The 13,460-nt window shown below is 34.2% G+C and overlaps 1 protein-coding gene across 3 annotated transcripts; it reads right to left on the bottom strand.

Annotated features, from left to right (window-relative positions):
• Positions 1-3,653: 3,653 nt before the first annotated feature.
• LOC111913556 (protein MICRORCHIDIA 6) lies at positions 3,654-12,878 on the bottom strand. Of its 3 annotated transcripts, none has more exons than XM_023909277.3 (24): positions 12,424-12,878; positions 11,424-11,762; positions 11,205-11,338; positions 10,419-10,789; positions 10,269-10,343; positions 10,121-10,155; positions 9,752-9,830; positions 9,565-9,654; positions 9,293-9,368; positions 8,616-8,694; positions 8,326-8,460; positions 8,127-8,225; positions 7,661-7,762; positions 7,418-7,561; positions 7,223-7,309; positions 7,038-7,089; positions 6,847-6,958; positions 5,832-6,100; positions 5,472-5,621; positions 5,135-5,284; positions 4,696-4,787; positions 4,519-4,574; positions 4,220-4,262; positions 3,654-4,022 (listed from the first exon to the last, which is right to left on the bottom strand). In XM_023909277.3, exons 4-24 carry the CDS (start codon positions 10,771-10,773, stop codon positions 3,945-3,947), a joined length of 2,358 nt encoding a protein of 785 aa, XP_023765045.1. In that variant the 5' UTR covers positions 10,774-10,789; positions 11,205-11,338; positions 11,424-11,762; positions 12,424-12,878; the 3' UTR covers positions 3,654-3,944. The 3 variants fall into 3 exon arrangements, with proteins under 3 accessions (XP_023765045.1, XP_023765046.1, XP_023765047.1); XM_023909278.3 differs by having other exon boundaries at positions 11,538-11,762; XM_023909279.3 differs by lacking the exon at positions 11,424-11,762.
• Positions 12,879-13,460: the final 582 nt, after the last annotated feature.

Here is a 13,460-nt window from a genome sequence, read left to right as displayed (position 1 = left end):
CCCATTCATAAAGGTGCAAGCTTTGTGGAGTTTTTGAGTTCAAGCATGATTTAAGTCCATCCATTAAGCTCTTTTGAGCTCTAGAGTTCCATTAAGCCATGTATGCTAGTAAAGTTGCCAGCTTTACTTGAAAAGTCATCCATAGGAATCAGACTGTAGAGTTCGAGCAAGGGCTGAAGTAATTAAGTGCTCATTTGAGAAGTTTGGAGTCCAGGAAAGTACGTTGGGTGTACCCACCTGGTACGCTGCGCGTACTGGCCCCAAAGGGTGTACGCTTGGCATACCAGATGAGTATGCAGGGCGTACTCGGCCTGGTTGACTCATCTTACTTTGTTAACTTTTTGAGCTTTGTGTGACATCCCCAAAATCACGGCCAGAAAAAACCGTTTTAATTTATGCTTTTAAAATAGTTTCAAAGTAAATCCATTGATTTAAAAGAGTTACGGAATTTGCTCCCAAAACAAAATATGATAAAATAAAGTTTATCAAAGCATTTCATCAAGAGATGCATTTTCATTATATAACAATATTCGGGATGTCATTTTCCGATAAACAGACCAAAAGCATAAACAACAAAAGATAGACCATACAACAGTTACATATAACAACTGGTCTAATATCAAAAGATCTTGATAAGTCATCCAACTTATGCTCTCGAGCCACTATCTGTAATACAGTAAAACTGAGTGGGTCAGGCTTGGGAGTCTGGTGAGCATATATGGATTTCAACCCACAACAAATAATTATATTTAATTTCACCAACCAACAATAACCCGATTATCCATTCCCGTTATCCTCACTTTACGTCCTTAAAACAACATCTATCTGAAGGGACCTAATCTAGGATTTTCATCGGGACGGACATTACTGCTAAGGGGTTTCCTCAACAATAGATATCCTAAAGGCAACCATGAGGGGGATATAGTACACCGCTGAACACATCGTTCACAACATCTACAAGTTATGAACCTGCTAACGTTCCACGGGACTGTCTAGAAAGAGTCTGTGGTCATTATCCATACTCCGCTGAATAACTAGATCAACAACAACATCGAGGCCTCTCATCTACCCATGTTCTACCCAACATATTAATAGATAAAAATATATATTTTTATACATAATTTAAAACCTGTATAGCATTCTCATTCAATACATATACCAAACAACAGATGAGACACATACACATAACACGTATTTCATAGAGAATAAATCATATTTATGAGATAGAAGAAAGTGAATACACACTCACACATATAACAAAATATACACATAACACGTATTTTGTATAAAATACTTCATAATTATGCGTTTGAAGAAAGTAACTACACACTCACTTGATCAGAAGATGATCGGACAACACTACGACTTGTAGAAGTAGTATTCTTCAGTAGATCTGGAAGATCTTCACAAAAATTGGCTTCTTGTGGGCAGAGTCTCGGCTCGGGAATCTCACTTCTCGGGATCTACGTTAGAGCGATATTTAACCCTAGTGATCTAAACGAATGTTGTAGAGTTCGTTAAAACGAGAGCGTTCATAAAAAGATTGCCCAAATCTGACTTCGTATGAGGAATAAATCCAAGTGCAAATCACCCCAAGGGACAACCAAAAGGCAGCAACCTGTGGCATCCTTCACGGCCACGACAATTGTAACTCCTACTATCATTCCTACTAGCATTCCGATTACCCCTATCCCAACCAGACAGTATGTTGGAAATCTACCGAAGTGCAATAAGTGCAGCTTCCATCATCTAGGTCGTTGTCGTCAGTTACACTGCAAGGGCTGCAACAAGAACAGACACACTATCCGTTTCTGTAAGACTCGGATCCAACATATTACTTCAACCACCAATGTTGAAATTTCTCGGATATGCCATCTATGCGGTGTAATGGGACATTTCAAGAGGGACTTCCCAACAGTGAAGAATAACGGGGGAATAGGAGGAGTTTAACCTCAAAATAACAAAAGACATCGAAGGATCCTACCATAATATAGGTACACTTCCAAATCACAGTAACTATACTTATAAACTTTTAGAATACTAGTGCAACTCGATACGTATCTTTCTGCGAGATCCCATCAGTTCAAGGGACTCTCGTACTGCTTGTACTTGCTTTTTGCAGTATACCTTGTTCGCAACAGTATTATCATACGTAAAACTAAGGTACTGTAACTCTTTCGTAAGTTGCACTGTCATGTTCTTGTAATACCTTTCTGATCTAGTCTGACGCCGGTTACTCCACGTAGTCCGACATTGTCATTTGACTTGAGACAATTTGATCCTCACAGTGCCCATTTCATACGAAAAATTCTTTTCCTTGTAATCAACTTTCTAGCCGAGCCGTCATTCTAGAACTCCGAGGTACTCACACGTAGAGTGCCATATGGAGCAACATATAGAGCGAAGACTCCGGATTTGGCGGACGTGGCAAAACGAATCCTCTCGCAGCCGATTAGTAGCTCTTCAGCTAAGAGGAATTGGAGTACATACTCTCATATACATAGCATCAAAAGGAATCGTTTAAATGGCCCAAGAGCGGATAAACTTGTGTATATTCACTCTAATATTAGACTTTTGTCCCGGTTTTCAGAATCTTACAAAGTCGGACCCAACAAAAAATGGGACATCAATCCGGAAAGTGATCACATTAAATGTTCAAGTGTTCGTCTAGAAGAAATGGTGTGGGAGAACCTTGATGATGAAGGCGTGGAGAATGAAAGAGGAAAAAGAAAGTGGATAAACTAGTTTATGCCTTTATGGTATTTTAATATTTTTGTTATTAAGTATTTCATGTTATAACTTTAAAATGTTAAATTGTTAAGTAATAGAATACATAATTACATATATTTTATGAAATGTCTTAGAACTAGTCACACTGTACCGGACCATACATTACATTGTACCGGTTCGTACCGAAATGAGCCTACCCCCCCCCCCCCCCGGGTACCCCATACGGTAAATGCCGCGAACCCCGTACCGTACCGTGTTTCTGGTAACTATGGTCATGCCCATCTCATATAGGAAAGGATAGACCCCCTTCCAACTAGCTTAACATATAAGCTAGGGTTATCAATCAGCTTGACATCTAGACAATTGCTCAAAACCGTTTTCAATCGCCTTTCGTGTTCCCTTTTCTATTTGTAATTGCCGATATAAACTACATGTTATTTTGGGCTCTTTGATTTGGAAAATGAACTTTACACAAATCTAAACACATAAACGAGAGGTTGTCATCTTGTTTAAATTATCCGCTATAAAAATCATGATACTCGAACACAATAGAATTGAATTCTATTTAAGAAAAATAACTACCTAGTCTGATGTTTACTGGACTGCCCTTTTTTTTCTAATATTCCTCAAGAAAACATCCTGCAGTCAGTTCTTAGGCAACAGACTAAAAAAGGTAATCATCATTCACAAGTTGCTCATGTATACTCTTATTTAGTGCACTAAAATATCTAGATATCTTAGTAGTATTTGCTATTGATCATGGAGCTTATCTTTAATCAATATTTAGACTTTTGGCTTGAGGCTTGTTGCTAAGTGGGCATTTGGTCAGCACAATATTTCTAAAAGAAATTATATCTACAAAAGAAATTAAAATTTAAGAGAACTAGAATTAAATGAAGATGTATAATGATGAAATCAAGAGATAAATGGAATAGTTCGTTCCATTGGAATGAAAAATATTTGCTTGTTTTATTTGGAGACTGAAATAATAATAATAATAATTTTCTATCTATCTATATATCTAATATACAATGAGGGTTATTTTGGTGTTTTGCAATTGATTTCCAAAAGGAATGGACAGATCAGGGGATTTCCATGGATTTCAGATTCCGATTCCAACGAATATTCCAAAACAAGTGTGCCCTAAATGAAAATAGACGTGTTACCTTTACAAACTTCATTTACACATCAAATACTTGTTTCCCCTTCACTTACTACAGACATAGCATCTCATCCAATACACGGACATACTCCTTTTGGGCTTCTTCTAATTCCACTTTAAGCTGTTTCACCTGATGATGGAACACAAAATCAAACAACAAAATATAACACCCTAAAAGGATTTTTGACTGGTGACTGATGTCAATTCGATAAAAATTACAATTTTTTTGTCCCACCCGAAAAGACATGAATGCCCTCATCATCAACAATAGCCCTAGAAAGCTTGTCAAGTCCCATAAAGGCATAAATGAAAAAGAGCTAAAAATACCTTGAGCTTAAGTTGTTCTTGGGTCTTCTCGTATTCTGAGCATCTGAAACAAAGAACAGATAAACTATTAAAATAACAGTCTGTGTTAATTAATAACTATAAAGTAAGTGAATGTTGTGATGGTCACAAAGGATAAAAAAAAAATTGCATCAAGGAGTTGTACAACACACACACAGACACATAAAGAGAGGCTTAAGAAGTGAATATAAGTCGGGATGAATATGGATATGGTAATGAAGTTGCATTTTTACAAAAGTGTGTCAAAGAAAAAAAAAAGTAAGTAAGTAAGGAATACTGACCGGGCTCGAAGTTTTCGGTTCTGTTCTCTCACATTTATTGGCTCTTGGGGGTTGGGCTACAAAAAAAAAAAGTTGCAATATGATAAAGAAACCCTCTACCAAACATTCAAGCTTGATAGTGCTTATATTTATTTTCACATATCAAACCAATTGTTTAACAGAAAGGTGTATAATTACCATATTAGATCTTTTGTTAGAATCAGTTGCAATCTGAGCCTCTGGTTTGAAGATTGTAGGTTGATCACATGATTTCCTTTTCAAGTTTGACCCTTTTGAAAAAGAGGCACAAGGAAAAATAAATAAAGATAATAAAGAGAGAAAATTCATAACCAGCCGATTTTATAATAGCTTCAAAGTTGATCACACTTTATTGGACTAAATGCAAGAAATAGTTACAACATCCTACTTTCATTTCTTTCTATTACAGCATTGTACTTTCAATTTTTTTCTTTTTAGGACATTATAGTTTTATAAGTTTAATTATAGTAGAGAGTATTGCTTTGTACAATGATATCTCAAAGTACAATGATATAATAAACAAATAAATGAAAGTACATTGCTATCTCTTACATTTAACCCCGCCCTATTATATTTATTTTTCACATATCATATGTACCTTGTTGGAAACCTGTAGGTAAGCTTGTTTCTATTGTTCTTGGCAACGAATTTGATTCAAGAGCAACCTTGCTATGTACTGTAGTCACCATTGGCCTATTTCTAAGCGTACCAACAACAGGGGAGTTTTTGCTCATAGGAATAGGTTGTTCTGTATAATGGTGGTAAATAAAATTAGAGGTAGATGATTGTGCTTTGAAAAATATAACCAACTATAGCAGTGAAAATTGATTTGTAGTTGGATGACAGTGTTATAATTGGATAGATTTCTCAAAGGACAAGGCTTTAATAGGAATTAAAAAAATTAATGGGGAACCCAACTTTATTTGATTCATTACCTTGTTGGAAACCTCTAGGGAAGCTTGGTTCTGCTGGTTTTGACAAGGAATTTGAGCCAAGAGTGACCTTGCTATAAACTGCAGTCATCATTGGCCTGTTTATAGTCGTGCCAGCAGCAGAAGGGCTTTTCATCATAGGAATATGTTGTTCTGTAATAAAACATGAGGCAGCTGAGGTGGATGATGAAGGCTGGAATATTTTTGTATTTTGCTGACATTGTACTTTGAAAAATCTACCAGATTATAGCAGCGTGTATTTGGATGAAACTATTATAATCGGGTAGAATTTTCAAAGTAAGAAATGAAAGGAAGACGCCAAATAAATGAAAGTTCGTTTTATTCATTTTTCACATATTGTACCTTGTTGGAAACCTCTAGGGAAGGTTGGTTCTACTGGTTTGGGTAGGGAATTGGATTCAAGAGTGAGCTTGCTATTATTATACATGGCAATGGCATTCGCCATTGGTCTATTTTTAGGCACACCAACAATAGAGGAACGATTCCTCATAGGAATAGGTTGTTCTGTACCATGGTGATGAACAAAAATAGGGGCAGCTGAGGTGGACGATGACGATGAAGGCTTGTATTTTTTTGTGAACTGGTACCCAATCAGTCCACAATGGTAATCCCTGCACCAATGGAGAAACACAATATGTTTTCACTTCCGATCAAGATAACTTTTGTAGGAATTATGTTATCTTTGGCATATAAGACAAAAGGATAAATGCGAGATATAGCATTTATTTGTTTATTATAGCATTGTACTTTGAAAAATCTGCCCAAGTATAGCATTGTACTTTCAAACTTTTTCTATTAGAACATTGTACTTTGAAACTATACTCGATTATAGTTGTGCAAATTGTTTTGTATTTGGATGACATTGCTATAAGTAGGTAGACTTTTTAAAGCACAACGTTGTAAATTGTAATAGGAATAAATAAAAATAGGCTGCTATAAGAAACAAATAAATATAAGTGTTGGGATATGTTGGTTAATATCAAAGAAGAACTCATGTCCCACATTGGTAGAGTGGGCTTCATGCCTAAAAAAAGGAGTTCAAGGCTTTGGTGTCAAAATGCCCCAACCAAATACACTTCAAGTGTTTGATTCTTTTTTTTTTCTTTTAGAGTGTAAAAGAAATGTGAGTTAAATCTTTGGTGAGAGTGGGAATTGGCTTGAGAGATTTGTCTATGTGATTGTTATTGGAGGCCTGTGGTTTTTTTTTTTTTGGGTTTTGGAGTTTTCCATGTACATTCTTGTGTTTAGTTTTCTCAATTTTTTTTCATTGGGAAGGTTGTTGGGAGTCTTTGAGACCATTTCCCAACAAAAAATATGTTGTTATTTCTTGCATTTAACTTTAAAAGTAATTGCTTACCAGTACTCCCATGTCATTTCTTTCAAGCGTTGAGCAAGTTTCTGGAAAAGAGATGTTTTCTCAAAATCTTGTTTATCATGAGTGGGCTCTATAAAATTTGCTTCAAGAACACCTGCAAAAGGAGGCGCTGACTTTTCTTAGACACCTACTCATTTTCCTTGGAAACAACCAAAAGGCATCCATATTCTTACCGACTACGCCCCTCCCTCTGTTTGCACCAAAGCTAACAACAGGGCAAAATGGCTGGAAAAAAAGAGCATAAGAAATGTCAATTACATGTCACTAATCATAAAAACGTTAGTTACATAAAAGTTGAATTTATCCCTAAAGTAAACAATAGTATTCTATAATTTAATATAAAGGAGGCAATGATCACCAATATCAGACGATTTTTGTGGTACACATTAAATCCATGGATATTCACAACTGGAGCCTCTTTGATAAACCCTATTGTTGTAACAACCTGCATTGACAAAATTAAAAATATCAGGTCAGCGTGTTTGTTTCAAACCTCAAAATTTGTTTCTCTAAAAAAAGAACAATACAAGAGTATCGATTAACTTAATTCAACCTCAACAGTTGTGCTTTGAGGTTTGTAAATAATAAATTCTGTGTACTTCAAATCTCTAGAGACGTTATGATAAAGGACGACTTTCCCACGTAACACTATTGCAAAAGTTTCTGGTAATTTCAAGTACAGGATGGATAAGTATGCCTGAAACAATATAAGTAACATATAGCCATTTTAGAATGATATTGATATAAAAGAATAAGATAATACAAATAAAAAATCTAATTGCAGCATGTAAGTTACCCGGAGAGAATAACGGAGTCGGTTGGCAACATGTTGTTCACTTGCTGCTTGACGAGAACCATCTTTTATTTTCCCATGTGCATCCCGAGTAATACGAATATCCTGAAGGAAATTGTGTCATGAAAAATCAACTCATGGAATAACCACAAAAAATACTACCACTACATATACAAGTTTTGTGACATATATGAAAATAATATAAGATTCTAAGTCGTAATATCATTCATATTGCTTAATGGTGTCATAACCTCTAATCAATGTGGGTGAATAAGTGTATCAAAGATTTTGTTTTTCATACTGTTTTTTTATTTAAGGACGATAGATTTTGAAATTGAATAAAATAAATGTGCTATGTATGTTTTTCATGTTCAAAATGTTTTGACCTGTTGTTTACCAATTTTATTTACACAAAGTACATGTATCTATAATTCTATATATGCAGTAAAAAGGAGGAAGCAATCAAAACCTCAGGATCTGACTCAAAGTCAAGCTCCAAATTCTTGTCTTCATCGAGCCATAGATTGTATACAATGACCTTGGTGCCATGAGAACCAACATTTTCAAACTACAAATCATAAAAACTGTTATAGATATACTCATATACTAAACCTGTGTTTGTTACACAGGACACAACAGGATTGAATAATGGGTAGGACCAGACTCACTTGTTGCAGCAGTTTCTCTTCTGTTGAATATGGAGACCATCGCAGCAGCATTGAGAGATTAAGATTAGAGTTCTCATTGCTTTTTGATTGCAGGGAATTAAAAGAGCCTGTAATGAAGTTGAATTCATAGTGGACCTGTAGATTCCAAGAGGGCATTTCTTAAACTCAATCATAGGCTTTGTAGTTATAAAATTGAATACAATCTAGTCTAAGTAGATGCATTTCTGAATTTAGAATGAAATAACTCTTCACAAGAGATCAAACATAAGAAAATGTGAATAATTGCTTACCATTGGAACTACTATTTTGTCATAGCCCTCCCGAGTCAAAAATGTGTATGATAAAAGGCCAATGCTCTGGGTCATTTTACTGCTTGTAAGAACAATGAGACGATTATGTAAAAAAAAAAAAATGAGGCAATCTAAGTAACTGAGAATTCATCAAGACTACTTCCAATCACAACAAGTGCCAGATTTAGATGCCAAAGGAATATTCAAACATCTTAAAAGTACTTGGGGAGAATCAAAAACAATAAAGATAAGAAAGACAAGAAGAAATGAGCAAAATAGTTTTGTTAAATTTGCATGAAATCTTTTGAAATTTACCGATGAAGCTGAAGTAAAACACACTAAAACCTGATACAAATACGAGTTTCACAGCCCACAAACCACTTAAAATGCACCCATTAAACTTTATTGTAACACTTGTAGTTTTTGTGCAAATTGGGTGTAATGGTTTGTGGCAAGAACTTTATTCAATTGGAGTGTATCATGTTTGAGTTAGAATATGGAAAGCTTGTTGCTATTGTGAGCATGGACTTAAATTGTGAGAGAAATGGTGGCTTGGGTTGAGAATGCAAGTAGCCAAGTAGTTCAGGGGGCTCTATGGAAATTTGCTTGTGTTGTGCAAAACAGCAAAATATTTAAATACTCGTTGATGACATGAAATAATAAGAGCAGATTATCACCTGTTGGTTGTGTTTCGGCTGAAAACTATTACATCAGCTCCAAGCCTCATAGAACTGGTCTTGAAGCCATTTCCATCTGAACATCTATAAATCAATCAATCAAAATGACAAAAGCAAGCAAACAAAAGCATAAAAAAGGTGATCCCAATGGACTAAGGCTACTTGGTTCCACAAGTTGGGAGGTAAGCCTTTGTAGCCTTATCAACTACTCAAATAAACATGGCCAAATAAGAAAAAAAAAATGTTATACATCTAGAAGTCCATGAACATACACTTTCCAATCGATGATATTGACTTCTTATCTGAAAATCCAAAACTTAGACATCGGCGCATTGCTTCTGGATCCATCCCATTTCCATCATCTAGTTTGAATAAACAAGCTCATGTCACAACATTCTATGACATTCATGAATAAAAAGTAAGAATTGATAATTGTCCATGGAGTAGAAGATATGCTACCTTGAATTAATAGTGCTGAACTTCCATTTCTTGGATTTAAGGTTTTATCTATAAGTACATAGGTGGCTCCATTTTGTATCTGCACATTAATACATGGTGATATGAAGAAGCATAGAGTAAATAGCCACAACATAAGTCACAAAATGAATCACTGGAACACATATGGCCCGTTTATGCAGGACAAAAGCAAACAAAAATAATCGGCGATGATTAAGGAACATATGATTCAACTGATCTGGATATAAGATTTTCAAGGTACTCCATATGCCACTTACAGAAGTAGCAAACATAATAATAGCCACAGAAAAGGAAATAGATAGTAATATATTCTCAAATACAAAAGCATGAAATCAGTAATAGTCACATTACCTCATCAACAGCATTGTCAATTAGCTCTGCAACAGCTGCATAAACAGTTTCCATTAAACATGTGTTGAAGTTGTGAGTTGTGACTACATATGGCACTACAATTTACAATTTTACATAAATGGGTTGAAGGCTTGAAAGCTCAACTTACCACCAAAAACCCATTTATGAGAAGTAGCATTTGAGTGAAGAAATCTTGGGTGTATATGTAGATAACTCGAACCAGCTGTGAATCACATAAACATGTCATTAGAATGTAAATAAAGAAAAGCATATGTTACAACATAAGGCTGCAGTATACATTGAGTTGCAAACTTAGGAGTAATATGATCATTGTAGACTCCAGCTTTCCAAAATTGGCGACATATAGGTGCTGCACAAATTGATGATGTGGAACAAAGATTTGCATCATCAACTGCTGACTGTTCTTGATCCAAGACACTTGTCCCACTAGAGCTCCAATTCTCTTCTGACCCTTGTCTTAGACAATGACTATTGGACCTTCTATCCCGGCCCACACCAGTATTGGGCTGGGCCTGTGGATGTTTTACTTGACTTGATGTCCCATGAAAACTTGGCTCAAGTTTTAAAGCAATAGTATTATTAGTATCCACTTCCAAAGGAACGTTGCCACGAAGTAACTTATGAATGTTCATCCACACTATTTGATTACTGCAAAAGACATTCATTCAGGTATTAGGAAGAGTATTAGCGCCTTCAAAAATTACAAAAAAGAAAAAGTACAAAAAATGTATTGTTTTATTATAAACATAATGAATTAAAATCTCCCACAAAAATAAAAATAAGAACCCAACCAAACAAAATAAACCATCCGTGGCATCCACATGCAAGTTAAAGTTAGTTAGTCAAGTTGGTAAGGGAACTTTATAGCAGCATAAATATTTCAGTGGTTGGTGTATTTTTTTTTATTCCAGAAATCATAAACACAAATTTCTCTCTATTTCAGTTCTATTAGATTTTCATTCTTTCAATTTGGATCGTTTTCATGATATCAGATCTTTAGAGTTCCTAGATTACCAATTCCATACAAATCAAAATTTTAAAATTTGAAGGGATCGATTAATACCTGTGATTCCTTAATCAACAAATGGATTTCCAGAATCAGGTCAAGATCCAGTTCCAGTTTAGAGATAATATTGGTTTACATCAGCAAACTTGTTTTCCAGTTCAGCAACAACAGTTTACTCAAGTTTATTCGATCTGTACAGAATATCCAGATGCAAGGATCAGACTGTTGATTCAATACAAGGTACAAATCAATTTTTAAATGTCAAAAATCACAAACTTTGTATCCATTAGACAGAATGGAGAAAATTATTTGTGTTCGAAGCATCAAATGATCAAATGATCATTGTTGCGAAAACTAAGGAATACTAAAACAGATAAACCCAAGCATAACTGTTCCTTCAGAAGTTTCAACAAAATTTGACAATTGGTTGAAAACAGATGGCTATGTGATGCTTGTATAAATGCCACTTGATTCATCCATTGTTTGTCTTATATTGACACCAAGTCAGCATAACTTTGGGAAACTCATAGAAGATTCATATTTCCAGCAAGCTTTTGCCAAGAATTCTCAATTAAGAGCAAAGTTCTAAGATCAAGCAGTCTTCATCTTCAGTCTCTGTTTGTTGTGATGCAATCAACAAACTAGAAGGTCAGTTCCTGATACAATGTAGGCTGACTTTCTGATTCTCAATGTTTAACGCAAACATGTTATATATGGGATTTAATTAAGATTGTTGGTCTATGAAGAAAGATTAGCTCAACAGAGTGAGTATAGAGTACAATCACCAAACAAATATAAACATAAAGAATCCTAAACGACTCCAGCAGCATATAAGAAAACATTATTTAAAAAAAATAAAATAAAAAAATAGACATGATCACATAAAGGTTACGAAGCAAATTCACAAAGGAGGGAAATAGAAGAGAAATCAAAAAATATAACAATACGAAAAAGAAATGAAGAAGAGCTGCAATTTAACGATACGCGTCAATCTTAGTGTTTAGTACTGTAAATACAAAATTACAAAGAAAATTATTAAAATTTAACCGCCAAAATTATTCTATTCGTAAAACAGCGTTGCAATTACTCTAAATTTCCAAAATACAGATCAATTCTGACTTTAGAAGAGGAACTTTTTGTATTCTTAATCAGGTTTGTAGCTTTCCGTGAAACTAAGCTCATAGTCATTGACCCAATTAGTATCAATAAAAACCCTTATGTAACAACAAAAATGAGAAATTAGCAATGTAAGTCATAATATAAAGAACTAACATACCAGTATACTTTCTGTGTTTACGAATACAAGCCCGATCAAGTAACTTTCGAGATAAAACGAAACGGATGCGAAGCGGAAAGGTAGGGTTTTCGAGTAGACTGAGAGTTCGCAATTCACTTATCTGGAGAGATGATATGGATAAAGAGAATGTGATAGAGAAAATAGATGCGGTGAGGAATCGGCCTGGCCTGCAAACGACGGCGAGAAAAAAAATAGGAGAGGTTGTCGGAAGAGGTGAAATTATGGTGTCTGAAAGTTGTTTGAAACGCTTATCATCAAGTCCACAAAGGAATCTTTTTTAAAAGAAAGGGCAAGGTTTTTTCCAAAACTTGGTATATGTTTCTTCAAACGTTGTAAAAGGAAAAAAAATTGCAATGAAAAGATATAATATAAAGAAAAGAACAGAAAAGAAAAGAAAGAAAGAGAAAGGAAAAAAAGTATGTACATAGAATAAATAAATAAAAAATAAATAAATAAATAAAAAGACAGGCCATGTTTTTATTTATGTTTTTGGTTGATCCATTTAGAAAAATTAATTTTATTTTTATATTTTTATTTTAGTTGAATAGGAAGTCATTTGTTTCTTATATTTTGTTTCTTATATTTTGTTTCTTATATTTATTATGTGCTAAAATACACCAATATAATTTAGTAAATTAAATAATTATTTAATTAAATAAAGATATAATGATAGATATTAAACGATTTCCATAATTGTATGTATATTAAATGATATTCATAATTATAATTCTTTTTTCATGGAAACTAATTAAATTCGTCATTAATGTCACCAATAACATTTTTTTCAGAATAAATTCGCATCTATGTTTTCATGTATAGATTTGTGTGTTGTTTATGAACCACTCACTTAAAATATGTGGAACATGAAGAACGAGAATGTATCTTATTTGTCTAGAATAAACTTTCATTCTTTTAGAATATTATTGTTGATATTAATGACGAATATAATTATTTCCATAAAAAAAATTTATAATTATGACTATCATTTAATATATATACAATTATGAAAATCATTT

This window comes from Lactuca sativa, chromosome 1 (genome assembly GCF_002870075.4).
Source record: "Lactuca sativa cultivar Salinas chromosome 1, Lsat_Salinas_v11, whole genome shotgun sequence".
NCBI classification, from domain to species: Eukaryota; Viridiplantae; Streptophyta; class Magnoliopsida; order Asterales; family Asteraceae; genus Lactuca; species Lactuca sativa.
Note: the sequence above shows the minus strand (reverse complement) of the source record. Positions and strands in the feature narration are given on the sequence as shown.

Bases quoted from the DNA above. Each gene is read 5' to 3' on its own strand.
- LOC111913556 (XM_023909277.3), bottom strand. From the start codon at position 10,773: ATGAACATTCATAAGTTACTTCGTGGCAACGTTCCTTTGGAAGTGGAT. The intron at 9,655-9,751 runs GTAGCATATCTT...TATTCAAACTAG, and splicing joins TTCAGCACTATTAATTCAAG to ATGATGGAAATGGGATGGAT. The intron at 8,226-8,325 runs GTGAGTCTGGTC...TATGATTTGTAG, and splicing joins AAGAGAAACTGCTGCAACAA to TTTGAAAATGTTGGTTCTCA.